General features: G+C 40.9%; 1 protein-coding gene across 5 annotated transcripts in view; it reads right to left on the bottom strand.

Annotated features, from left to right (window-relative positions):
* CAB39L (calcium binding protein 39 like) overlaps nt 1–27,855 on the bottom strand; it is a 93,146-nt gene that overhangs the window by 16,488 nt on the left and 48,803 nt on the right. For 4 of the 5 annotated variants that reach the window (XM_002691787.6, XM_059892156.1, XM_025000041.2 and 1 more), the window contains 4 exons: nt 25,191–25,309; nt 15,963–16,131; nt 10,926–10,985; nt 5,692–5,757 (listed from right to left, as the gene is read on the bottom strand). In XM_002691787.6, the coding sequence (XP_002691833.1) occupies nt 5,692–5,757; nt 10,926–10,985; nt 15,963–16,131; nt 25,191–25,309 (414 nt within the window). The remainder of the gene's footprint in view (nt 1–5,691; nt 5,758–10,925; nt 10,986–15,962; nt 16,132–25,190; nt 25,310–27,855) is intronic. The other variant, XM_059892157.1, reaches the window with a different exon arrangement.

The raw sequence follows: 27,855 nt of genomic DNA on the forward strand, positions 1-27,855 counted from the left end.
CGTGGCTCATGCAGTTTGTGTGGGTGGATTAATAATGAACAAGAAAGAGACCTTACGAGTGGGCTGGGGCATCTGTAAATGAGCAGGTAACAATCATTTTGAAAGGGAAGAGCTTTTTTTTTAATGCCTTTCTTTGCTGTGCCAGGTCTTTCTGTGCAGCATGCGGGGTATTTGGTTGCAGCATGTGGGAACTAGTTCTCTGACCCAGGGATCGACCCTGCACCACCTGCATTAAAAGGCAAAGTCTTAACCACTGGACAGCAAGGGAAGTCCCGAGAAGGGGAGAGTTTAAAGGAGACTTTCTATACCAGATACTGTACAAAGTCAGATGCTCTTTGCGAGTGTCACTGGGAACAGTGCTGAGGTCTTCAGCTGCAGAACCAGGTAAAAAGAGGAAGAGAAGCTGGATGATGGGGAGCAGGATGGTGAAAAATGTGTCTTTCTCACCTTTGCTACCCACCAAATGTGTATTACGGGTTGTACTAATCATACATCTACTGGGTAAAGAGGCTTGGATTTGTAAATGTAAATGCATCCTGGTAGGAAAAAGTCTAACTCATACATGAGCGTGTGTATGATCAGTCACTCAGTCGTGTCCAACTCTTTGCAGCCCCACAGAGTATAGCCCACCAGGGTCCTCTGTCCATGGGATTTCCCAGGCAAGAACACTGGAGTGGGTTGCCATTTCCTTCTCCAGGGGATCTTTCTGACCCAGGGATCAAATCCAGTCGCTCAGTCATGTCCGACTGTTTGCATCCCCATGGACTGCAGCACGCCAGGCCTCCCTGTCCATCACCAACTCATGCAGCTTGCTCAAACTCATGTCCATTGAGTCGGTGACACCATCCAACCATCTCATCCTCTATCATCCCCTTCTCCTCCTGCCTTCAATCTTTTCCAGCATCAGGGTCTTTTCCAAGGAGTCAGTTCTTCGCATCATGTGGCCAAAGTATTGGAGTTTCAGCTTCAGCATCAGTCCTTCCAGTGAATATTCAGGACTGATTTCCTTTAGGATTGATTGCTTTGATCTCCTTGCAGTCCAAGGGGCTCTCAAGAGTCTTCTCCCACCCCACAGTTCAAAAGCATCAATTCTTTGGCACTCAGCTTTCTTTATAGTCCAACTCTCACATCCATACATGACCACTGGAAAAATCATAGCCTTGACTAGATGGACCTTTGTTGGCAAAGTAATGTTTCTGCTTTTTAAAATGCTGTCTAGGTTAGTCATAGCTTTTCTTCCAAGGAGCAAGCTTCTTTCAATGTAATCTGCAATGATTTTGGAGGCCCCCCCCTCCCCCGCAAAATAAAGTCTCTCACTGTTTCCCCATCTATTTGCCATGAAGTGATGGGACTGGATGCCATGATTTTTGTTTTCTGAATGTTGAGTTTCAAGCCAACTTTTTCACTCTCCTCTTTCACTTTCATCAAGAGGCTCTTTAGTTCTTCTTTGCTTTCTGCCGTAAGGGTGGGGTCATCTGTATATTTGAGGTTATTGATATTTCTCCTGGAAATCTTGATTCCAACTTGTGAAATAAGCAGGGTGACAATATACAGCCTTGACATACTCCTTTTCCAACTTGGAACCAGTCTGTTGTTCCATGTCCAGTTCCAACTGTTGCTTCTTGACTTGCATACAGATTTCTCAGGAGGCAGGTAAGTGGTCTGGTATTCCCATCTCTTTAAGAATTTTCCAGAGTTTGTTGTGATCCACACAGTCAAAGGCTTTGGCATAGTCAACAAAGCAGAAATAGATGTTTTTCTGGAACTCTCTTGCTTTTTCGATGACCCAATGGATGTTGGCAGTTTGATCTCTGGTTCCTCTGCCTTTTCTAACTCCAGCTTGAATATCTGGAAGTTCACGGTTCACATACTGTTGAAGCCTGGCTTGGAGAATTTTGAGCATTACTTTGCTAGCTTGTGAGATGAGTGCAATTGTGTGGTACTTGGAACATTCTTTGGCATTGCCCTTCTTTGGAACTGGAATGAAAACTGACCTTTCCAGTCCTGTGGCCACTGCTGAGCTTTCCAAATTTGCTGGCATATGGAGTGTACCACTTTCACAGCATCATCTTTTAGGAGTTGAAACAGCTCAACTGAAATTTCATCACCTCCATTAGCTTTGTTTGTGCATATCCTGCTGTGGCAGGCAGAGTCTTTGCCACTGAGCCACCTGGGAAGCCCTCTAACTCATACTCTAGTCCCAATTATTTATTTAGAGTAGATCAGTGCCTTCCAGAGACTGAACTCTGGGGACAATGATGAAGAATATTTATTAATGAAATTTACTTCAATTTTCTTTAGCAAATATATCCAGTCCTTACCATTTGATGGGTTCTGCTCTAGCCATTTTTACAAATATTAACAAGGGAACAGGACCAGGTGGGGTTGAAAACATCTTGAGAAGAGAATGAGGGCACATGCGTAGGACAGGATGACAGGACAGTGGGAAAGAAAAGCAGGAAAAAGTCCAAGAAGGGAGATATCTGGGTAAAAAAAATGTCAGCTTTATAACTTTGCCTAATATCAATAACCTCAGATATGCAGATGACACCACCCTAATGGCAGAAAGTGAAGAGGAACTAAAAATCCTCTTGATGAAAGTGAAAGTGGAGAGTGAAAAAGTTGGCTTAAAACTCAACATTCAGAAAACGAAGATCATGGCATACGGTCCCATCACTTTATGGGAAATAGATGGGGAAACAGTGGAAACAGTGTCAGACTTTATTTTTTGGGGCTCCAAAATCACTGCAGATGGTGACTGCAGCCATGAAATTAAAAGACGCTTACTCCTTGGAAGGAAAGTTATGACCAACCTAGATAGCATATTCAAAAGCAGAGACATTACTTTGCCAACAAAGGTTCGTCTAGTCAAGGCTATGATTTTTCCTGTGGTCATGTATGGATGTGAGAGTTGGACTGTGAAGAAGGCTGAGCACCGAAGAATTGATGCTTTTGAACTGTGGTGTTGGAGAAGACTCTTGAGAGTCCCTTGGACTGCAAGGAGATCCAACCAGTCCATTCTGAAGGAGATCAGCCCTGGGATTTCTTTGGAAGGAATGATGCTAAAGCTGAAACTCCAGTACTTTGGCCAGCTCATGCGAAGAGCTGACTCATTGGAAAAGACTGATGCTGGGAGGGATTGGGGGCAAGAGGAGAAGGGGACGACAGAGGACGAGATGGCTGGATGGCATCACTGACTCGATGGACGTGAGTCTGAGTGACCTCTGGGAGTTGGTGATGGACAGGGAGGCCTGGCGTGCTGCGATTCATGGGGTCGCAAAGAGTCGGACACGACTGAGCCACTGATCTGATCTGAAGGCCCTAGAGACTGTCAATCTCAGAAAAATCTGCCGCAAATTCTCATCACTGTGGGAAATGGTGCGAGGATCAACTCTAAGCCCATGACCCCAGCTTTCTTGATCCAAATCTGTTCAAGCATCTTAGTTCACATCAACCTCTCTACTTTGGTCCAGTATCTGACAGATGCCCACTGAAAAGAGGAAGGACTTGGAAGATTCCTGAGCGATTAGCTATACGTTGGCCCTTTAGAGCACTGTCACCTCTGTTTCCTGTTCCAAAGTCCTCTGCCTCTGTAATGCAGTTTTCCTGGCTTGACTCTTTCAGTACACGGCTGTCCCAACAGGATGTACTCTCACCTTTGACTGCTTCTTTTTAAAAAAATACTTTTAATTAGTTTATTTATTTGCTGCATAGGGTCTTAGTTATGTCATGCAAGATCTTTCACTGTGGCACACTGACTCTAGGCATGGAGTGTGGGCTCAGTACTTGCGGTGTGCAGGCTTAGTTGCTCCACGGCATGTGGGATCTTAGTTCCCTGACCAGGGATTGAACCCATGTCCCCTGAACTTCGAGGTGGATTCTTAACCACTGGACCTGCCGGGGAAGCCCCTTCAACTGCTTTTAACAAGCTTTCTGGACATGGGAGAACACAGCATTGATGGCCTTTGCCTGAGGTTCCGTCTCATTACTTCACCTCCAGTACAGAGAGCAGCATACCCATGGTATGTTTTTCCTATGTGGATCACGCCGTATGGGTTTCTCCACAAGGAGAAAGTTAGTAAAGAGTGCTGAATGACTGGCTGGAAATAGTCCACTGATCTCCCCCTCAACGGGTAAAGCTGGAGCAGCGAGGGCGCAGGTACAGGGGAGCACGATCAAGGCCGACACAGTCACAGGGACAGTGAACTGACAAATGTGTGCTACGAGACAGATTTAATTTATTGCTTTAGCTTAAAACTGCATCCAATATTTAGAAACAAGTGTACTGTTCTATAATGTCAGTATGTAAAAATAATATATTTTAGAAATAATATATAGAATATGAATATGTAATAATATATAGATTTATCTGTTGAGCTTAAAACTGTATCCAACATTTAGAAACAAATGCACTGTTCTATAATGTCAACATGTAAAAATAATATATTTTAGAAATAATAAAATAATAATATGTAATAATATAAAATAATATTTAGTAAGTTCAAGCATCATATAAACAGCTTGACAAAAGACATCAAATTATTATCTGCCAAAAACCTTCTTTTGAAGCTCTGAGTAGGATCTCAAGGGCAGAGATGCAGCTGCAGCCAATGCCCACCCCCTCAGGAGCTGCCCCTCCTCATGTGGGCAAAATGGCTGCCTCCAGGCACCTCTCCACTGAGGAAGGGGAGGTCCCTCATGGATGGATGTGGCTCCACTCTGCCGGGTCCCTGTCTGATGAGGGACAGGCATTTCTACAGGCAATTCATTGGAGACAGAATCTCATATCACAAATGATGTTTGGTTACATACAAACACACACTCCTCATCCTCTGCTTACCCTGTACTTAATACTTTTACTGTTACTTTCAAACAGTATTTGAAGCAGGGCACTTAGCTTGTTTTGCTACAAAGTACTGCCCTGGGATTTCTTTGGAAGGAATGATGCTAAAGTTGAAACTCCAGTACTTTGGCCACCTCATGCGAAGAGTTGACTCATTGGAAAAGACTCTGATGCTGGGAGGGATTGGGGGCAGGAGGAGAAGGGGACGACAGAGGATGAGATGGCTGGATGGCATCACCGTCTCGATGGATGTGAGTCTGAGTGAACTCCGGGAGTTAGTGATGGACAGGGAGGCCTGGCGTGCTGCGAGTCACGGGGTCGCAAGGAGTCAGACATGACTGAGCGACTGAACTGAACTGTCATAACATATGCTTCGCTGGTGGCTCAGATGGTAAAGAATCCACCTGCAATACAGGAGACCTGGGTTCCATCTCTGAATGAAGATCCCATGGAGAAAGAAATGGCAGCCCACTCCAGTATTCTTGCCTGGAGAATTCCATGGACAGAGGAGCCTGGCGGGCTACATGGGGTCACAAAGAGGTGGACACGACTGAGTGACTAATATATGCGGTCATAACATAGAAAATACTTCTCAAGTTACAAAAAAAGAGAATACTTTTTCTGTATTTACTTGCCCACTATTTTTTGGTTTGTTTTTTGGTGGTGCCGAATGGCTTGAGGGATCTTAGCTCCCTGACCAGAGATCAAACACCTCACCCTGCAGTGGAAGCTCAGAGTCCTAACCACTGGACCACCGGGGAAGTTCTACTTGTCCACTACTAAACCAGTCGTTTAGGAACAAGAATGTCAACTTCTGGAGACTCTAACCTAAAGAAATTTGACATTACCTTCAAAGATTGTCTCTTAGTCACATAATTCTCCGACTGAAGCAGTTTCTCATAGTCTTCAAAAATCTAATAAAAAAAAAGAAATATTAAGAATGTAAACCCAGCAGTGATTTCTCTGCATTAAGTCTGTTTACTTCAGAAGTGAATCCCCAGTCCTTCAGCCCAGCCCAGCAGTTGTGCTGTGTATCTCTGGGCGGATTGCCTTTGTCCATGGGGAGGCTTCCCCGTTTCTCCATCCTCACTTACTCATAGAGATACTGGGGGATGAGGAGGCGGGTGACACCAGAGACATGCTTCCCTCTGTTTTATTTTAGTTCTGCAAATTAGAAATTGAGTAGGAAAATGGAGTAATTGAGTCCTCCCAATAAATCACTTTGACTAAAACATCTATTTTATTTTTAGCTGTTTGGGGTCTCCGTTGCTGTGCATGGGCTTTCTCTAGTTGCAGTGCATGGGCTTTCTCTAGTTGCAGTGCATGGGCTCAGTAGTGTTGGTGCAGGGGCTTGATTGCCCCTCAGATGTGGGATCTTCCCAGACCAGGGACGGAACCCATACTGCCTGCGTGGGCAGGCAGATTCTTAACTCTAGAACTCCAGGGAAGTCCTGAAGAAAGCATCTATTAACTCATCTAATGAGCTGTAGGATAACTCATTTTATGCCATTTTAAAGAAATGCATTTATGCAGTCTTGCTGGTAGCTATTAGTCTTTGGATAATTTGAGAAAAGATTGAAGACACTTAGCAACTCATAAAGAATCAAACTGGCAAACTCACAGCATGAACAGGTAGAGGAACAGGGCCACTCTGCCACATGATGGCCATGTGAATCCCAACTGGCCTCTCGGGAGCACTTCCACTCTCCCCAGAAGCTGGGGGACGCTGGTGACGGGGGCCCGTTTCCTAGTGTGATTGGTCATCAAACACAATCTAGGCCCTTTGGTTGAACACAGAGTTCCGGCAGCTGGGAAAGTCCAGTGTCAGCCTCTGGTCACGCACAGGCACACTCAGAGGCCACTTGGGTGGGAGGGCAAGCCTGGCAGAGAACTGAAGGCAAGAGAGTTTAGGGGCTGGGGAGGGTAGCAAAGGGTCCTTGGAAGACCAAATGCCAGGTATGAGTGATGAGGACAAGCTGTGCACACTGATGAGAATGCCCAAGAGGAATTCAGAAACTGAGAAAACAAAATCATGGAGCTCACATTAAAGTCACAGTAATTTTTTTTTCTTTTACTTGAAGGATTTATTATTTATTCTGATTGTCATGGAACACAAGGACTTTGTGGGTCACTAAATGTATCAGACAAACATCGTGGTAAATGTTACTTGTAACCATAAAATGTAAATACATGCATATAAGGTATTATCGACTCCCTTGGCCCCACTCTAGTACTCTTGTCTGGAAAATCCCATGGACGGAGGAGCCTGGTAGGCTGCGACCCATGGGGTCGCTAGGAGTTGGATGCGACTGAGTGACTTCACTTTCACTTTTCACTTTCATGCATTGGAGAAGGAAATGGCAACCCACTCCCGTGTTCTTGCCTGGAGAATTCCAGGGACGGGGGAGCCTGGTGGGCTGCCATCTATGGGGTCGTACAGAGTCGGACACGACTGAAGCGACTTAGCAGTAGTAGGCTACCAGTTTCATTATTTTAGGTCATATATCATGTTCTCCAGCTTCAGGTTTACTACTAAAGAAATAAGAAACTCAACAAGTAGGAAATGTTTAAGGAGCATGAGTTCTTGAAGCCAATGCTCAGGTCGGTGCAATAGGCTCAGTATCTGTGAGACTACTAAATTACACAAGAGGTGACTATGAAGACAAATTTAGGTAAACAAGGGTCAAAGAGAATGAGCTTACAGTCTCTCAAATTGTTGCTTGTTATCCTTGAGTGCAAATTGCACAGCACATTATTCCACTCATTCTATACAAAAAATGAATAGTTGATACACAGGTTTTGTCATAAGCTATCTTTGTCCTCTTATTTTCATTTATTATAAATATTACATCTAATGAATTTGAGAAAACTATGCACTATCTCCATAGTGAAGGACAGGGAAGCCTGGTGTGCTGCACTCTATGGGGTCACAAAGAGTTGGACATTACTTAGTGACTGAACAACAATGAGTCTTTAACACTCCATCCAGCATCTACAGTTACTGAACAAACTATAATAGCTTGTTCCCTAAATTCTGAACAAACTATAATAGTTTGTTCCCTAATACTTAACAAACTATAATAGTTTGTTCCCTAAATTCAAAAATATATGAGTCTCTTCTGGTCTTGAAGCTTTTGGATACATCTGGCAGTAATCTTTTTCTCCCTTCATATTTTATACTTTGATCAAAGATCTCTAATTGATTCCATGGATTTTCTCTTGATAATTTTAGGGTATGAAAATCACTTTTGATTTCATGATTACATTGATAATTCTTAATCTCAAAGGAAGAGCAGCAAACAATTTATGAAGAAGAAAGCCATAGTTTAATTTCTATGATTTGGATATGTGAAAACACAGGATATGGGTAGGGTATTCCATAACTTCCCAGAGTTATCTGTTTCCTTTTATCTTTTTGTGTGGCTAACTACAAAATTTTAAATTACACAGTGGCTTGCATTATGTTTCAACTGGACAGTACTGGTCTAGAGCAGCTAAACTAACACTGCAACAAATCATGTAAAGTTTTGTCTCTAAGCCTGTGCTATGTTTTACTTTAATTCATGGCAAATAGATGGGGAAACAGTGGAAACAGTGGCTGACTTTATTTTTCTCGGCTCCACAATCACAGCAGATGGTGACTACAGCCATGAAATTAAAAGATGCTTACTCCTTGGAAGGAAGTTATGACCAACCTAGGCAGCATATTCAAAAGCAGAGACGTTACTTTGCCAACAAGGTCCATCTAGTCAAGGCTATGGTTTTTCCAGTGGTCATGTATGGATGTGAGAGTTGGACTATAAAGAGAGCTGAGCACCGAAGAAATGATGCTTTTGAACTGTGGTGTTGGAGAAGACTCTTGAGAGTCCCTTGAACTGCAAGGAGATCCAACCAGTCCCATCCCAAAGGAGATCAGTCTGGGGTGTTCACTGGAAGGACTGATGTTGAAGCTGAAACTCCAATACTTTGGCCACCTGATGCGAAGAGCTGACTCAGTGGAAAAGACCCCGATGCTGGGAAAGATTGAGGGCAGGAGGAGAAGGGGACGACAGAGGATGAGATGGCTGGATGACATCACTGACTCGATGGACATGGGTTTGGGTAGACTCCAGCAGTTGGGGATGGACAGGGAGGCCTGGAGTGCTGCGGTTCATGGGGTCGCAAAGAGTCGGACACGACTGAGAGACTGAACTGAACTGAACTGAATGCTGTTTCTATTGCTGATACACTTAGCAAAAGCATAGCAGCTCTTGGTTGGGTCTGTTTATTTAATGTTCATTTAACACCACCAAATATATGGTACTGAGTTAGGTATTAGGGATGTAAGTAATCATGATAAAAATTAATCCATGGTGCTATCCCCAAAACCTTAAATCTTGTCAAATTCCTACAACAACCCTGTGAAGTAGCTATTATTAATATCCTCATTTTTTAGTAGGCACAGTAACTTGTTCAGAATCATAATTAGTAAGAGATTCAGCAGGATTCTGAAGCAAAGCAACTAGACATAAATCTGTACTGCATTCTGAACCCCTGTGTTTGACAGATAAGGTTCCTGCCTCCCAGGGAGCTTATGAACCAGACAAAAAGATATAAAGACACACCATAATAATATTATACAATGTGGAAAACGTGTGAGAAAGAAGAAGAATGGGAGGGAGAGAGAGTGTGTGTGTGTGTTTGGGGGTGAGGGGGTTAGGGTGTATGTTAGGGAAAGCTTCCTAGAAGAGTCACATAATGAAACCAAGCAGGACCCTGAGGGCAATCCCAGGGATGTACCCTCCCGAGTACATCTTGTTTCTAGGAAAGGTTTACCCTCCAAGGCCCAGGTTCCAAAGAGCAAATTTAATCAGAGAAGTGAGAAAATGCAGAAACAAAGGACAACAGTCAAGCAAGACAAAACAGTAATAGTTTAGCCAAAAATAAAGTCAGGGATCTTTAGTTCCTCCATAAAATCTATAGATAATATCCTGAGTCATATCCTTGAGTTGTTTAAGAGAGACTGAAATCCCCACCAGGTGGAAGAAGTTAACTGTATACTGACCACAAGTACGGAGACCTCATACTGGTTGAAACAAAGGGGTTGATGAGGTTAACCCCTGATATTCCACCTTGTCACCTTACTACCAACCAGTCAGAAGACGGTCCACTCACAACCCTCACCCTTTCTTGGAAAACTATTCAGGATTTGAGTCTTTTGAGCATTTATTGCCTTGCAGTAAATGCTGGACTTTCCTTCACCACAAACCGGTGTCAGCAGACTGGCTTTGCTGAATGCCGGGTAAGTTTGGTTCAGTAACAATGATGGCTGATTATCAAAAGGATGAGATGGATTCACCCTTAGAGAAGGAAGCTGGAAGACAGATGTATATTTTGGTATTTCTACTAGTCAGGGAAACTAGTTATCAACCATGTAAAAGGATTCATTTTATTAACAGTGGGGTACCCTATATGGCTTAGATGGTAAAGCATCTGGTGCAATGCAGGAGACCTAGGTTTGATCCCTGGGTCAGGAAGATTCCCCTGGGGAAGTGAATGGCAACCCACTCCAGTATTCTGGGTCTTCCCTGGTGGCATGAGTGGTAAAGAACCCGCCTGCCAATGCAGGAGATGTACGAGACATGGGTTCGATCCCTGAGTGGGAAGATCCCCTGGAGAAGGGCATGGCAACCCACTCCAGTATTCCTGCCTGGAGAATCCCATGGAGAGAGGAGCCTGGTGGGCTACAGTCCATGGGGTCGCAAAGAGTCGGACACGACTGAAGGGACTTAGCACGTGCATATACACTGCCTCTTAAGGGCAACGAGGATGCTCTTAAGTCAAGGTCAAAGTGAGCTGGTGCTGGTTGTTTTCTGGAGCTCCAGAGCACAACAGGAAGAGATAAGAAAAACAAGGACGCCCTGATCTCCTGCTATCCTCTATTTTTCATAGTTTCTTAATGATCTGACTTCTGGGTAATAAACCAAGTGGGTGGATGGTTGGTTTCAACTTCTCTCATAAATAGAAGTAAGTGCTAAGAGATCTAAGGAGTAGACAGAGAAAGGAAGAATGAGACAGAGACTTAAAAATGACTTCTACTTACAGTGTCATAATTTTGTTCTAAGAAGTCTGCTACCAACACTTTATGTCTGGTTAGTAAATCCTAGAAAAAGAGCAGTCAATGAAACAAAATTATTATAGGTAATAAATTTTACAAATCTATTCTTTTCTTCTAAGATTTTCTAAGTCAATTAATTTGAAGCACAACAATTTCAGAATAGTTTCATTTACATCCCAGAATTATTTCCATTTCTTAGTTTAAGGTGTGAAATACAATTTGTTTCATGGTAAAAACAACAGAGTGCTTTAAATTCGTATCATTGTTAGATTACAGAAATAATTTAACTAGCGAAACAAACGCCACCAAAGAGACAAGCTTACATTATATTTCTTCAAGCCCATAATTATACATTGTAAATATGATACAATAAATATTCAAATAAAGCTTATGATGATCTTTTAAAATGTCATTAATAACTATTAAAAGCAAAAAACTCTGAATGGACTAAAACCGTATCTCACAAGGTAACAGATTTTCAATGATTGACCTTTAGTTTTCTTCTTAATCACTTTTGAAATGGAGGTGCCTAGGATTCTCAGAAGCACAAGAACGACATTTAAAAAACTATATTTATTTTACATATTTATTTGGCTGTACTGGGTCTTAGTTGTGGCACGTGGGATCTCTAGTTGCAGCATTCAAACCCTTAGTTATGGCATGTGGGATCTATTTCCCTGACCAGGGATGGAATCTGGGCCCCTGCATCGGAAGCATGGAGTCTCAGCCACTGGACCGCCAGGGAAGTCCCACAAGAGTGACATTTATCTCAGCACTGTCCTAGTCCTGCTGTTGGGTTAGTGGGCTGTGAAGTGTTGTGCAGTTACTAAGCAGCACAACGCACCCTTTCAAAGTTGAGGACAAGCAGCCTGATCTAATTATAGACGTAACTCCCAGGAAACTGAACAAAAGCATAAAGGAACGTTTGATTGGAAATTCACACCTAAATTATAACCTTAAGTCACCTTGATGTCAAAAGAAAACAAGCCTCAGCTAATCCTCTTAATGTGCTTAAAGGTTAAATGCCTTGCCTAGGTACTATGCAGAATTTAATTAAAAACAACATGAATTTTCAAGTTTTCCAAAATAAATTCTTATGCTTTAATACATATTTAATTAAAACTTCTAATTTAATTAACAGTATATACAAGATACACAACATAACCTCACAGAGAAAAGGAAGGCAGCCACAACGGTAAAACTCACTCCTTTTTAAAACAATTTTTTAAATTGGAGGATAATGGCTTTACAATATTGTGCTGGTTTCTGCCATACATCAACATGAATCAGTCACAAGTATACATATGTCCCCTCTCTCCTGAACCTCCCTCCCATTTTCCCATCCCATCCCACCCCTCCAGGTTGCCACTGAGTCCTGGGCTGTGAAACTCACTTATTTTTATTTCAATAAAAGGTTAAATATTTAAAGTACTTTGCACTACAGTTTTCTTTTTTCTTTTTTAAAATTTTTATTGGCATATAATTGATTTACAATGCTGTGTCAGGTTCTGCTGTACATCAGAGTGAATCAGTTATATATGTACACATATATCCACTCTCTGATTCTTTTCCCACATAGGTCACTAGAGTACTGAGTAGAGTTCCCTGTGATATACGGTAGGTCCTCATCAGCTTGCACTATAATTTTCAAGCCCCAAAATAATGAAACTGTCTATTAACTTCATTTCCTATTACTTATCATCACAACTTGTTTGACCACTGGACCTATCAATGGAGACGTGTACTTGTTTCCCCAGGAGAATGTAACAGTACAGTTCTGGAACTGGGATTTTAAAATGGGAAAACCCTCTAAGGAATTCATCCCAGTCAAAGTTCAAACTAGTTGCTACATCAGGGACCCCTTAGTTCCACAGCATACTTTTGGAGTCCTTAGTCTTTTTCTAAGTGAATATTTGGAATGCCCAGTTTTCACATCTCCAATCACCTGAGCATTACTAGTGGCTTTCTGAGCTGCCTCAGGTTAGAAAGGTCTCTGCATGGGCTGCAGCAGGCACTCTGGATGGCTGCACCCATGGAGCTCTGCACCTACGATGCCATCTGCACCTACGATGCCATCTGTACCTATGATGCCAGTAGCCTTGAGTACGAGGCTCACAATCTGCCGTGGCCTCGGGCCCTACGCCTGCAACGACGGTGACACTGGAAAGAGTACCAGGCAGATAAGTGCTGCCTGCGAAGGTTTTCCATTCACCCTCCATTAGTGTTATACCAAAGAAAGAGATTAAATAAGGAGGGGTTCTGTGAGCAGCGGCTCCTTCAAATCTAAGGGAAAAAATAACTTTAAACTCCAACAATAGAATATATAATAGGGTAGGGAAAAATTCCTCCAGCACATATATGTGTGGATAGAGACAATAAGTGAGTGTGTACACATTATATATACATAGATATACCCTCTATGTATATTTATACACATAATAATGCATGCACAAAACTGGAGGGACTGTACCATATCCAGGGCATCTTCCCACCCTAGGGATTGAACCCGGGTCTCCTGCGTAGCAGGCAGATTCTTTACCATCTGAGCCACCAAGGAAGCCCCATATATACATATGTGCACTAAGTCACTGGTTGTGGCCAACTCCGTGTGACCCCATGGACTGTATGCAGGCTGCCTGGCTCCTCTGTCCATGGGATTCTCCAGGCAAGAATACTGGAGTGGGTTGCCATGCCCTCCTCCAGGGGATCTTCCCAACCCAGGGATCAGACCTGTGTCTCTTACACCTCCTGCATTGGCAGGTGGGTACTTTACCACTAGCACCACCTGGGAAGCCCCCATATATATATATATGGGGTGGGCCACAACGTCCACTTGGATTTTCCTATAATATCTTATATATGTGTGTCTGTGTGTATATATATACACACACACACATGTATATATACACAATAGACAAATACAGTTGTTGCATTATTAAAGATCAAAGAACTGAGTGGGGAAAAAAATAGCTAGGATCCCCCCAAAAAAGGAAAAAGCCAGGAAATTGCCAAGAAAACTAAAATTCAAATTTTAAAAAATTAAAAAAAATTTTAAAAGTATTCAGAATAGTGTATTCTTTCTTCCCACCTCCTAAGAATTCTGTTTGGCAGGACTAGCTTCTGCACGGTCTAAGTCTTATGCTAAAAATTATCGATGTTGGTATTTTAGTGAATTCTGCACAGCCTGGAAGAACTCGGGGTGAAATGACAGAGACACACGTTCCATGGCAGGGACCCAAGATCACAGCAGCTCGCAGCAGCTGCATTTACTGTGTGCTGGGGAGTGTGCTTCGCACTTTACATAGGTTATTTCTAATCTGCACAACTCTGCAAAAAGGCGATTATGTTCCTCATCTCACAGATGAAGAAAATGAGGCCCAAGGGTTGGTTAACTAACTTGCTCAAAGATGTACAGCAAATCAGGTGCAGACAGAGATGGAATTCAAACCACTTTTTACCATGTCAATTCTTAGAGGGGGAGCATGGAAGAGACTGTGTTTGTAAGGAATCTTTTTGGGGAATGGAAAATTTGCAGACAAAGCCATGAGGAAATATAATCCAGTAATGGTAAAATGTCAATAATTAAACTGAAGAACAGTCATCCTACAGGTCAAAAAAAGAGGCTAAGCCTAAGAAGTTAAAAACAAAAGCCCAAACCAGCCAACCAATCAAGTAAACAAATCCCTTTGAAAGCAGTTACTTAAAAAAAAAAAGTGGGACTTCCCTAGTGGCCTAGTGGATAAGAATCTGCCTGCCAATGCAGGGGACACGGGTTCGACCCCTGGTCCAGGAAGATCCCACATGCCTCAGAGTAACTAAGCCCATGTGCCACAACTACTGAGCCCCTGCTCTAGAAACTGTGTTCCTCAACAAGAGAAGCCACTCCAATGAGAAGCCCTCACGCTGCAAGGAAGAATAGTCCCCGCTAGCTGCAACTACAGAAAGCCTGCACACACAGCAATGAAGACACAGTGCAGCCAAAAATAAATTAATTAATTGATTTTTAAAAAGGGACTTGTGTTCATTACATTATATTGAACACAGCATTTTGGTAAAATGTAGAAAATTAGCATTTTCAATATCAGTAGCATACTAGGAGTTTTTTTTTTTTTAAGGTTATTTAGATTATCAGGGACTTAAGTTCAACAAAAAATACGCTCAAGTACAAACTGTCATAATTTATCTTTGTGTTTCAATATTGTGCTGAAAGTTAAATTGGGTTGATCATATGATGTCAAGACATTATTATCACATTTGTTTATTCTATTAAATGTTGAAAAATCTTTTGGGAAATTTTCAGAAATAAATGCTGAATTGAATTTGCTTTTCTCCCCTTCATTAGAGCTGCTGTAGGTGTACAGCTATTTGTGAAGTCTTATCGATGGTTTTTCAAAAAAGGAACTAACTTGTTTCCATGATGGTGAAGGGTCATCAGATAGAAAAGGGGAAAAAAAAAAAAAAGGCACTACAGGATTTACTAATAGAGAACACCTTCTTAATTATTTCAGCACAAATATTTGCTAGAAAGAAATGGAACGGTCCTTTGTGTTAAATGTCCTTCTTCATATTTGTCGCACCAAGGCCCCTCTTACCACGTGTTCTAGGATAGACTCTTGAGGGCTTCATCTGTAGCCACTGCACAACTGTTGTTTGGCCAGGTGAGACTTTTTATGTGCCCAGGTGCCTCATGTCATGTGGGATCTTCCCCAAACAGGGGTTGAACCAGAGTCCCCAGCATTGCAAGGTGGGTTGTTACTCACTAGACCACCAGGGAAGCCCCATGACAAGCATGTTGAGTTGCTCTTTCCACCATGTGACAGACGGGTCTAGTAGATTGTATTCTGTTTACTGAATTCTCTTACGATCCATATCATACACGGTTGGCTATGCTCAGGTCTAAGAAACACAATTTTCTGGTTTTTAAAATTAAACTGCCTCTTAGAGCCAAGTGACTTAGGTACTGAAACTAAATAACCCTGCTGATTCTGGCAGGGGTTGGCGGGGAGGTGGACAGGGAATTACCTTAAAAGTAGCAAAGGCATCTGAAGCGATATCAAATGTTGACAGTTCGACATACTTAAAGAAATCTTGGAATTGATTAGAAAAGAGGATGATTTTGGCAAGTGGTTCATGTCGAATACATTCTCTCAGCATAATACCACAACGTAAGGCGATCTGTGGGACTTCATAGCTAAAGCACAAACAAGAGAGAGAGAGAACTATGTATTAAAAGAACCATTTCAATACTGCTGTTAATGGAAGCATAGGTACCATCTGTCACAGTCCATTCAAAAACCACTCACTGAATACCCACTATATATCTACACTGTGCCTGGCACTATTTCAGATGCTGGGGATACCTTAAAAGTAGCAAAGGCATCTGAAGCGATATCAAATGTTCACAGTTCGACATACTTAAAGAAATCTTGGAATCGATTAGAAAAGATACAACAGTATCTTTTGTTGGGGATACAACAGTCAGCAGACAAGGTCACTGCCTTCCTAGCATTCACAATTTAGTGAAAATGCGTCTGGTGGGAGAGGAAGCAGACTATAAACAATGACCAGATAATTTCATATACTTCAGGGCTATGAAACTGAAGAAAATAAAATAGGTACGCTAGACAGTGTGACCCCTTAATTTGTTTTACTTTAGACTAAGTGGTCCTGGAAGGAGAAGAGCATTCCAGGAGAAGGAACTGAAAGTGCAAGGGTCCAAGGAAAGAACCAGCAGCTTTGTAAGCCAAGGTCAATGTGGGAGGAAGCCTTTGCAGAGTTTAACGTACGCAATTAACACAGCTGATCAGATACTTTAAAAATGATCATTCTGGCTCCCTGTGGAGAATTCTGTAAAACAGGAAAGAATGGGCTGCAGAGCTAAAGGACAATCAGGGAGACTAGCTACTGAGGAGGAACAGCAGCCCAGCTAGAGACGATGGGGGCTTGGGTTGGGCACTGGTAGTAGAATAGAGGACTGTGGGTAGGTCATGGATATTGTTCAGAGGAAGAGTCAACAGAGCTTGTAGATATTGGGGTAGGTTGAGGAATAAATTTGGGCTGAGGGAAATTGAGGATTCAAGAATAACAAAAGAATATTTACATGAACTTCAGATTTGAGAATAAAACCTCTTTCCCACAATTTAGGCAACAGGCTACTTGGCAACTTCAAATTTATAATTATAGTAGGGAAAACAGCAAAGAAAGGTCTCTGAGAGAAGTCATTAAACCAGGGCGGTGTTTATTCATTTTGTCCCATTTTTATGTGGAATAATATTCACAAATATCATCTGAATATTCCCTGAAAAACTCATGTTAACATTAAACGCTAATATATTCAGATAGGTACAATTCTTTGTAGAATATTAAAAAATGCCAAATTATAGTATTAGCAATTTCTCTTATCAGAAGAATTTGAAAATCAGCCTATTGGCATGCATGGAAGAGTTATAAGGTGGGTTTTATTAAAGATGTACCCCTTCATAAAGAGGGGTACATTTTCTGAAATGTGAAGGAGAAGAACAGTCATTTACTAATAGAGCACTGAAGAAGTGATTAAAAAAAAAAAAAAGACTGTTGACCTAAAGAAAAAAACGTAAGGGGCACAAAATTAAAATCCTAAAATGACTTATTAGTAAGATATTTATGGACATTCATAATTTTGCTTTAAACTTAACCTTTCAATTTCATCTCCCATCACCTCCCTTAATTCTCTGGGGTATGGCCTTCTCTCAACCTAGAATGCCCTGCTCCATAAGTTTTCACCTCTAAGATTCTCTCTCATTTTTCAAAACTTAGTTCAAATGCCACCTCCTCCTTGAAGTGTTTCCAATCACCTACCATTCAGAGTCACCCTCCCCGCCTTCAGACTCCTAAATAGCTTGTCAGTAATTCCACTTTAACACGTTTCTCATTCTTTAGTATGGCCCATTGCAATAAATGGTTATACGTTTGTTTTCTTTACCTCATCACAAACAGCTCAATTGCTAAGGATACGCTTTACTCATTGTGTTACTTTCTCTCCTCCTCTGTGCGAATCTCCATGGGGTATCTGTGTCTTACTGGTACCTGCCTCTGTCCTTACCCTAGTCTCCAGAGAGTGCTTAGCATAATGTCTTTCTCAAAGGTGTATAAAGAACTTAGTAAACTTCAAACTCTGATTAAACTTCTTAATACTAGGTCTCTAATGAGACACAAACTTTGGCTTACAGAAAAAACTGTATGATCTCTAGCCATTCTCATTTCTTAACTAATCAAATGGAAACTATAGAAAAAAAGTTTCTACTCGCAACTTTCGTGTATAATTAGTTCCTTTTTTTCCCCCTGTTTCATTAGGTGAAGTTTATCGGAACCATCTGTGATGCAGAGACTATTTATTCTTGAGAACCCAGAGGGTATTTTTCAAAATGCTACTCTGGGTCAGAACAGTGGTCATTCCATCCTAGTGGTTTGTGCCCAAGAGTGGAACGGTCATTCCTCTGAGCTGACAACTTCTTACAGTTAGGAATATACTGGGATATATAAAGAAATTTCCAATTCTCCTCAGTACCCTTTAAGGAACTTGTAATTCACATGTTTCAACCTGACTATCCTCCAGGATACTGACTTTTGATAGTTTATTGATTGCTCTATAAAGAAGTGCTCCATAAGTTAAGTACCTTAAGTTTCAAATCCCAAGAACATTAATATCCTTAGGTTTGGTTAAAGAATCAATATTTACCTCATCTATTTTATTCTACTTGTGGATAAGGGTCTCAAGGACAAGGACCATGACAAATCACTATGTTCTCCACAACAACTAACTAGTGGCAGGTTGCTGATAGAAGTTATTCCAATGAATGTAAACCATTATTTTATAGAACTGAACCATATCCTCCTTCTGATTTGCTGTTTAGATCATATGCACACACGCATGCTCAGTAGCTCAGACATATCCAATTCTTTGCAACCCCATGGACTGTAGCCCACCAGGCTCCTCTCTCCATGGAATTTTCCAGGCAAGAATACTGGAATGGGTTGCCATTTCCTACTCCAGGGGATCTTCCTGACCCAGGGATTGAACTCAAGTCTCCTGCATCTCCTGCATTGGCAGGCAGGTTCTTTACCACTGAGCTATCTGGGAAACCACACGGGAAGTCTGGACCGTATAGTTAACTGTGTCAGTGTGGAGAAGGCACACTATTTTATATGCATGCTTATTCAAATAATAGCACAGAAGATCTGTTTCAAATTTAATAAAAGCCAAAGTGTAAGAACACTTATCTGGTGGTGAGCAAAATTAATATTACACATAAAATGATTTGAACAAAGATCTTGTGCAAGAATATCTCAGTTTAAGAATGCAGATTATATTGTGTAAGGAGAAAAATGACTTTTGTTGCTCCTGATAGAAGAAACAAGGGCAGCCAGCGCTAGGAAAAGCATCAAAAGCAAAAGTGGCCTTTTCCAGATGACCCCTGTCCGTTTGATATCGCTCCCACTAGTTTGTGAACATTTCCTCGCTCTCTGGCCATCCTGTACATTTCCTAACACAGACCTGGCATTAGCCGTTTCTACAAAGGACTCTTAGTTTTCTGAATGTTGAGCTTTAAGCCAACTTTTTCACACTCCTCTTTCATTTTCATCAAGAGGCTTTTTAGTTTCTCTTCACTTTCTGCCATAAGGGTGGTGTCATCTGCATATCTGAGGTTATTGATATTTCTCCCGGGAAATTGATGGGGAAAAAGAGGAAAACAGTGTCAGACTTTATTTTGGGGGGCTCCAAAATCACTGCAGATGGTGATTGCAGCCAGGAAATTAAAAGACACTTACTCCTTGGAAGGAAAGTTATGACCAACCTAGACAGCATATTGAAAAGCAGAGACATTACTTTGCCAACAAAGGTCTGTCTAGTCAAGGCTATGGTTTTTCCTGTGGTCATGAATGGATATGAGAGTTGGACTGTGAAGAAAGCTGAGTGCAGAAGAATTGATGCTTTTGAACTGTGGTGTTGGAGAAGACTCTTGAGAGTCCCTTGGACTGCAAGGAGATCCAACCAGTCCATCCTAAAGGAGACCAGTCCTGGGTGTTCATTGGAAGGACTGATACTGAGGCTGAAACTCCAGTACTTTGGCCACCTCATGCGAAGAGCTGACTCATTGGAAAAGACTCTGATGCTGGGAGGGATTGGGGGCAGGAGGAGAAGGGGATGACAGAGGATGAAATGATTGGATGGCATCACTGACTCAATGGACATGGGTTTGGGTGAACTCCGGGAGTTGGTGATGGACAGGGAGGCCTGGCGTGCTGCGATTCATGGGGTCGCAAAGAGTCGGACACGACTGAGAGACTGAACTGAACTGAACTGAACAAAGGACTCTGGCTCCTTTTAGTTAGAAATGGTTCTTAGAAACTACAATCTGAATGCTAGGGATACTCATTAACATTGGGTTGTTACTGCTTCTAGGCCTTTTCAGTGGACAGTGTTAGCTTGTTATTTTTAAAGTTAACAAATGTTTCTAGATTAGAAGCAAAACTTCTTGATTATATTGAGGAGGCCAAGTGTTTGCTGAAAGATACTTTATAAAACTTTTCCTACTGTTTTTTATACATCTTATATATACTTAAAAATTGATGCTTGACTAAAAGTACAATTATATAAGATGTATGAAAACATACTAAGTCCACTAGTTCATAATGATACTACAAAAAAAAAAAAAATAAGGGAGGGGTGTTGGGAAGATAGAGGAAAAAAAACACAGCAAAATATCAATGGTTATGAAGGTTGGAACATGGGATTTCTTTCTTCTGTCTTTTGTATATGGTTGAAAAAAGTTTTGCAATAAAATTTTTAAAAATAAGATTATTAGGAGAAATTTATTATTTTAATATTGGACTTGAAACATCTTCCACTGGCAGTGGTTCCTTATGGATCACCAAGAGCAGTTTAGCAACCTCATTCTCAAAATTCTCTCAATATCCTGGAATGTCATTTGCATGGGGCAGGAGAAAAGTCTGTCTAAAGTGAGAAAGTCCTTTTAAATAATCTTTTCATAAACTTTGGGCTCCAAATCCTTTTACCAAGTTTTGTATCCCATATCCAAATGATTCTCCTTGATAGACAAGAATCAACTTCTTTCTGTCTTACATTCTTTATGGTTCAACTTAGGTCCAATATAGCATGTTACTACCATATCCCTAAATAACATCATTATTTGATATATGAGTGCACCAGTAAAGTTATGTTCTAAGTTTTTGAGCAACTTTGCAAGACATAATTCAGTAAAAATGCTGACCTTTATACCAAACGGCTAGCTAAACTGCAGGCATTTCAAGCTAACCTAGAAAATGGTGATGGGGAAAGTTGATTCAGGTGCAGTGATTCCATTTGAGGCTTCCTTTTGTCTACTCTGTCCTCAGGGTCTTCTATAATTCCCTCTTCCTTCCTATTTGAAGGGCTTCAAGTCTTTTAAAGGATGTATTAATGGTTAAGATGGAATTTAGAATCAGACCTGGACTGAAAAATTGACTGTCACTCAGTTGTATATATAACCTTGAGCAATAGCCTTACTCTAAGTTTAAATTTCCTCATCTGTAAAATGGTGAGGATAATACCTAGTCCTCAGAGTATTGATAGAAGGATTAAATGAAACAGCATAAGTAAAGACACTGAATGTAGTACCTGGCACATAGCAAACATTCAATAAGTGGTGTCTATAAAGCAGGACGTGAAGGAATGAGTTTAAACTTTGGGTTACAAAATAAAGGAAGAATCATTATAATAGAGACAGTTGCCATCATCTGACTGCTATTCAGTGACAGCAACTACAGAAAGGAGATCCTCCAGGCAAATAATTCCCACTCCGAGAATGCAGTTCGTGGAGCTGCATGTCTCCTTTCACATAATGACCTCACTGCGGAAGATACCGTTTTAAACCATCCACACCACTTCTCTTCCACATCAGCTGATGTGCTCTCCAACATATCTTAGGAGGACAACATATTTCAGCATTGTCAGGGGATCACTTATTTACAAGCTAACTCCATTTTATTTTTTCAAAGGAGATGAACTTAAAATAATTTATTTATTTTTGGCTGCACTGGGTCTTCCTTGCTGTGCCTGGGTGTTCTCTAGCTGCGCCAAGCACGGGCTACTCTCTGCAGCGCTCAGGCTTCACGTTGCGGTGGCTTCTCCTGCTGTGGAGCACAGGCTCTAGGGCGTGCGGGCTCAGCAGCTGTGCCGCATGGACTTAGTCGCTCCATGGCATGTGGAATCTTTCTGGGCCAGGGATCGAACACGGAGGGATCCCTGCACTGGCAGACAGATTCCTGCCTGTACTGGCAGTTAATTTAATCTCTGGATTTAATTTAATCCAGAGATTAATTTAACCACTCGACCACCAGGGAAGTCCTATAAACCAACTTCAAATGACTATTAATTTGTCTTCACTTGCTGAAACACAAATCTGATATTTTTCTCCCAAAACAATCCAATGGCTTCCCGTTTCCTATAGGATAATGTCAAATGCTTTAGGTTAACATTTTAGAATCTCCAGATGGGGGTACAAACTGATCATTTCAGCCTTTTCCACCAATGACCAGGTATGCAGATCATATCCCATTAAATCTTGAAGATCTACCTGAACTGAAAACGAACACTTCCCTTTACAGTATTATTCTGACACTTATGTATGGTCTTAATTATATTTGTTCAAAATTTTACTCAGTGTGAACTACAGCTCTTAAGAGGGATAGTAATAATAATTTTTTAGACTAGCAGTTACCAAGTACAGTACCATGTGCTCAGTGCTAAACTCTGCAGAAACTACCTCACTAAAAGACTCATAATGACCTACTGAAGTAGGTATTATTATTGTCTTCAGATTGCAGTGAGGAAATCAAGACTTAAGGAAGTTAGGTAACTTGCCCAAAGTCTTAGCAAGTAAATAGCAGAACCCTGTCTGGACACGAAAATCTCTCTGACAATGCATATAATGTAACATTATTTTGTGCAAAGGTAATATTATAAATTTTACTCTTACTTTACAGATAAGGAAACTGAGACTTGGTAGAAAGCTGCAGAGGCTTGCCCAAGGTCACAGAGATAAGTGCAAGAGACCAGAAAAAGGAATAATCAGAGAACAAAAAAGAGTTCTTATAAATTAAAAATAGGGTAGTTGAAAGGAAAGTTCAGTTGAGTTTATCTTCAATGGAAGATACAATTAAGAATATCTTCTGACTAGTGAGACAAAAAGACAAACAGAAAAGAGAAGAATTAAGAAATCAACCTCAGAGATTTTGCTTTGACTAACAGGAGGTCTAGAAAGTAAGGACAGAGAATATGGAAGGGAATACATTTTCAAAGAAACACTAAGGGGCAGAGACTGTAGGCTGTCTGCAGAATCCTTTCTCCTCTTCTTCCTGGGCGCTAACTACATTTCTCAGGTTCCCTTAAGAATTAAGAGGCCAAGTGACTAAGTGCTCTCAAATGGAATGTGAGTGGGAGTAATACAAGCCATTTCCAGGCCTGGCTCATAGATTCTCCCAAGTATATTTGCCTTCCTGTGGGCTGACCTGGCAATCAACAAAGTGATCTTAGGAAGCACTCTTTGAAGGAACCCCTGCTGACCTAGAGCATCTGTTCTTCTTGATTATGTGAAAATACATTTATCTTGTAGTGGGGCCACTACATTGTGGGGTCTATTTCTTATAAAGCTTAAGGTTTCTTATACTTTTAAACTACCCTAATACATGATACAAGTATATTGCCCTTTCCAGAATTTAAAGACTTAATTCTCCAGTAAAAACAATATTTTGTACGGAAAAACAAAGTAATAGTACACTACATAGCTATAATAATATAAATGTGCCTTTTTAATGAAATAAAAAATTGTGATAAAGGGTATTGGGAGGGTGAGGGGAAGGAAAATGGAGTAGTGATGGTGGTGGAAAAACAAAATTGTCACCTAGTCCATGAGAAATTTAACAGATATATTTTTCAAATGGACAAATCAAAACTTAGTAAAAGCTCCTAATTCATAATATAGAGGTAAATACCAGATGAACAAATAAAAAAGATCAAAGTGGTTGTCTTTGGTAAATGGGACTGAGGGATGGAGAAGGAAAAAGCAAAGAGCTGCTGTTTGTTGAGTCTGGTTATTTATTTGGCTGTACCGGGTCTTAGCTGCAGCATGTGGGATCTAGCTCCCTGACCAAGGATTGAATCTGGGCCCCCTGCATTGGGAAGGCGGAGTCTTAGCCACCAGATCACCAAGGAAGTCCCTATATCTGGTTTTTAAACTATGTGGCATGTATTATTTTGATACAATTAAATATTTTAAAATGCACAAGGACTTGGGAACTGAAAACAGATGAGATGGACTAGGTATGGAATAGCATGTGAAGTTCAAAATGGTAAAGTAGAAAGACAGAGAAGGGGAGACAAAAGACAAAAGGCTACTATCCCCAAGCCTTGCTGCATCCATATTTCTGATCCTAGGAGTTACAGTAGCCTCACAATGCCCAAGAAACCTTTGTAAATGAGCAAACATAAAAAAGTCATAATCGGGGATTTTATTACCTGACTAGACTTTAGGTTTTTGGCTGCCCTGTGGTGCCATATATGTACAGTGATATTTATTCTATCCCCACATGAAAGCATGTCACCTGAATGGAAGCTAACCATTGAAGGATATTGTATGTATGCGTCCGTGTCTGTGTATATTTGTGTAATGAGGGGATTCAATTTTATGTAAAGAGGGTAAAGTGTGAATGTGAAAGTGTTAGCTGCTCAATTGTGTTCAACTCTTTGCAACCCAGTGGACTGTATCCCACCAGGTTTTTCTGTCCATGGAATTCTCCAGACAAGAATACTGGAGTGGGTAGCCATTCCCTTCTCCAGGGGATCTTCCCAACCTGGGGACTGAAGCTGGGTCTCTCGTAGGAAGATTCTTTACCATCTGAGCCACTAGTGAAGCAAAGAGGGTAAGTGGGCAGCCAGAAAGAGGGCAGATTGGGAAGTGTAAGCTATAATGTAACAGGTAGAGAAGACAGGAAAGTGGAGGAAAGAGGGGCAGTAGGTGGAAGGAATTTTACTTAGAAAGCATTTTGTTGCAGCCTGAACAATCACAGAGACATAGATTTGGAGGGCTGACTTCAAGCATAGCAAATATGAATCCAAAAGGGAATTGATCATATCTGAAATGATGCTAACGCTATCTACTTTTAACAACTTTTCCAGACTCAAACCTACTTTAAAGGAAAGCATCCACCTACCCTTTGAGGAGCATAAACAGGATGTGAGGATGAGCACTAATGTACTCCACGGTAGGAATCCGAGTGCCTATCTGTCTTCTCAGGATGTTGTTAAATATCTGGGTCACATCCTTTTTTCCCTGTTAAAGAAACAACCATTAAGTTGTATATTTTAAATGGGTGAATTGTATGGCATGTACATTATTTCAAAAGCTGTTTATATACAAACATACTCAGTCCATTTAATATGATATTTGCCCACCTGTGCATTCTTTGACTTCATCTGTCTAAAGATGGGTACAAAAATAAACAAACAACCAGAGTCAAGTCCAAATAAAATCAATGCCCTACACACATAGTAAGCATTTCAAATCATTAAATGCATGAAGTACAGTCAAAGCTTGTGTCTAAAGGCTTTATGATCTCTATTTTTACAGTAATAAAATCAAAGATTAAGGACCACTTTTTAATTAGGGTTGGGGAACATAAAAAGGTCTTAAGGGGATAGAAAGTTTCAAAAACTTAGGACCATAAACTGGCTTATTGAGAAGCTGATTCTAGAGGGCTTTTTTTGCTTTTAGTTTTTTAATGTAGCAAGAAATAATCATTAGTGATTAATATCACAGTAGGAAGTTTTCTGCATTTTGGAGCTGCCTTCTAATTCAACCCGAACAGTTGACTGTATCCACCCTATTTCTGCAAGGCACACCTGCCTTTAAAATGAATGCATGGACTCTTAACATACAACACGTTTTCATCCTTTGATCTCTTATCACACTGTGTTTCAAAACATCAAAGAGTCTAGGGCTGTGTCTTGAATACTGGCTAAACCTCAAAAACCATAGCTCTGAGTTTGATCCTGAGCCCATAAAGCAGAAAGCTTGCAATCTCAGCCATAACTCTTTTTTTTTTTTTGGAACTCATAAGAATATGCTGAAGTAATTTTTTTTTCTGTCAGCATCTTTAAGGCTTAAAGGATTAGACAAAAATTTATGGTTATAAAGTAATGAGTTTTCTTTTTAAACAACTGTAACCCAAAGGTCTGTCTTCTAATGAGCCCTTATTCACATCACAGCAGGGTCTTCCAGTACTTTGCTCAGCCCATTGCACTACTTTCCTCCTGGTTTCTGAAGAAGGAAGTGGGTTTGTCACACAGATTGCTGAGTTAGTCTCTGCTATGGCACCCCACTCCAGTACTCTTGCCTGGAAAACCCCATGGACAGAAGAGCCTGGTGGGCTGCAGTCCATGGGGTCGCACAGAGTCGGACACAACCGAAACGACTTAGCAGCAGCAGCAGCTCAATCTAAACCAACGCCTCGGGCCACCAGCACTGCGGTCAGCTCTGGATTTCAAACCCCTGCTCCTAGCTCCTCTCAACCCTTGTCCATTGTCTTGCCTTCTACAACCAGTTATTTCCTCAACTAGCTGTTTTATATATGGTTTATCCCAAGTGTAGAAAACCGCCTCTTCTCCTTCATTCAACATATTATTAGTACATACTTCCTTTATCAAGGGTTTAAGGGTAATTACAGCGCACTGCAGAAACAACTTCCAATTGAACCCCACATATCACTATTATTAAAGATTCCTCAGCATTTCTGATTATCTTTTTACTTAAGCCCCTTCCTCTGTCATGGTTCTGGAGCCTTCAATTGCCCTTACTCTATACCCTTTTCCTATCTCCTATTTCCTTCTACTATCAAAGTTAGCCAATGAGAGGACATTTCTCAAATTTCTGTTATTTTACTCTGCAAAAGGAATCTAAGCTCTTTTCTTTCAGTCTTTTCCTTTCAAACACTGCCTGGAGACCTCACTTTTCACAGTGAATAAAAAAGCCCATGTAGGTGTCTTCTAAACAAAAGGTCTGTTTTTCTCTGTAAGCAATTCTCCATCTTTTTAGGCTATCTGGCAAAAGCTGCAGCCCATCCCTAAAGAAATAATTTTCCTTTCCTGTTATAAAAATACACCAAAGATTTTACAGTCAAAGAGATGCAGGTTCGATCCCTGGGTGGGAAGATTCCCTGGAGAAGGGCATGGCGACCCACCCCAGTATTCTTGCCTGGAGAATCCCATGGACAGAGGAGGCTACAGTCCATGGGGTCGCACAGAGTAAGACATGATTGAAGTGACTTAACATGCAAAACGCACTTTTTAATATGGATACTTTAAGCATGAGAAGAAAAGTTGCTGCCTGCAGGCTGATCTTTAACACTTCTAGTCCATAGAAATGGATAGTACATTTCTGCAAGTAGTCTAATAATGCTCGTAATGGTGCATTCTTTCTGAAAATACTGTATGTAATCGGTGGAAGGCTTAAAACTAAACTGTTTCCAACTTTAACTGCTTTTCATTCATTCATTCAACCAAGAAGCATTTATAAGTATTTATTTTCTGTGGGCTTGATTGAGGAGGACGGCTTCACCTACTGAATATCACATTCATTTATAACTATGTTCTAGGTGACAACTGAATGAACAAAGTCAAGAGCTGTCTGGTTAACTACACCTCAATAATGCTGGGGGAAAAAAAAAAACTGCCTGCAATTATCACTATAGCAAGCCTTTGTAATGATAGTATTGAGTCACCAGGGAAAATTATTACATCTAGTACATCATTTTGGAGGACAGGCACCTCTACAATGCATTTTATAAAGAAAATGTAAAGTAAGCCACAAAAATACTACTT

Source organism: Bos taurus, chromosome 12 (assembly GCF_002263795.3).
Source record: "Bos taurus isolate L1 Dominette 01449 registration number 42190680 breed Hereford chromosome 12, ARS-UCD2.0, whole genome shotgun sequence".
Classification (NCBI taxonomy): domain Eukaryota; kingdom Metazoa; phylum Chordata; class Mammalia; order Artiodactyla; family Bovidae; genus Bos; species Bos taurus.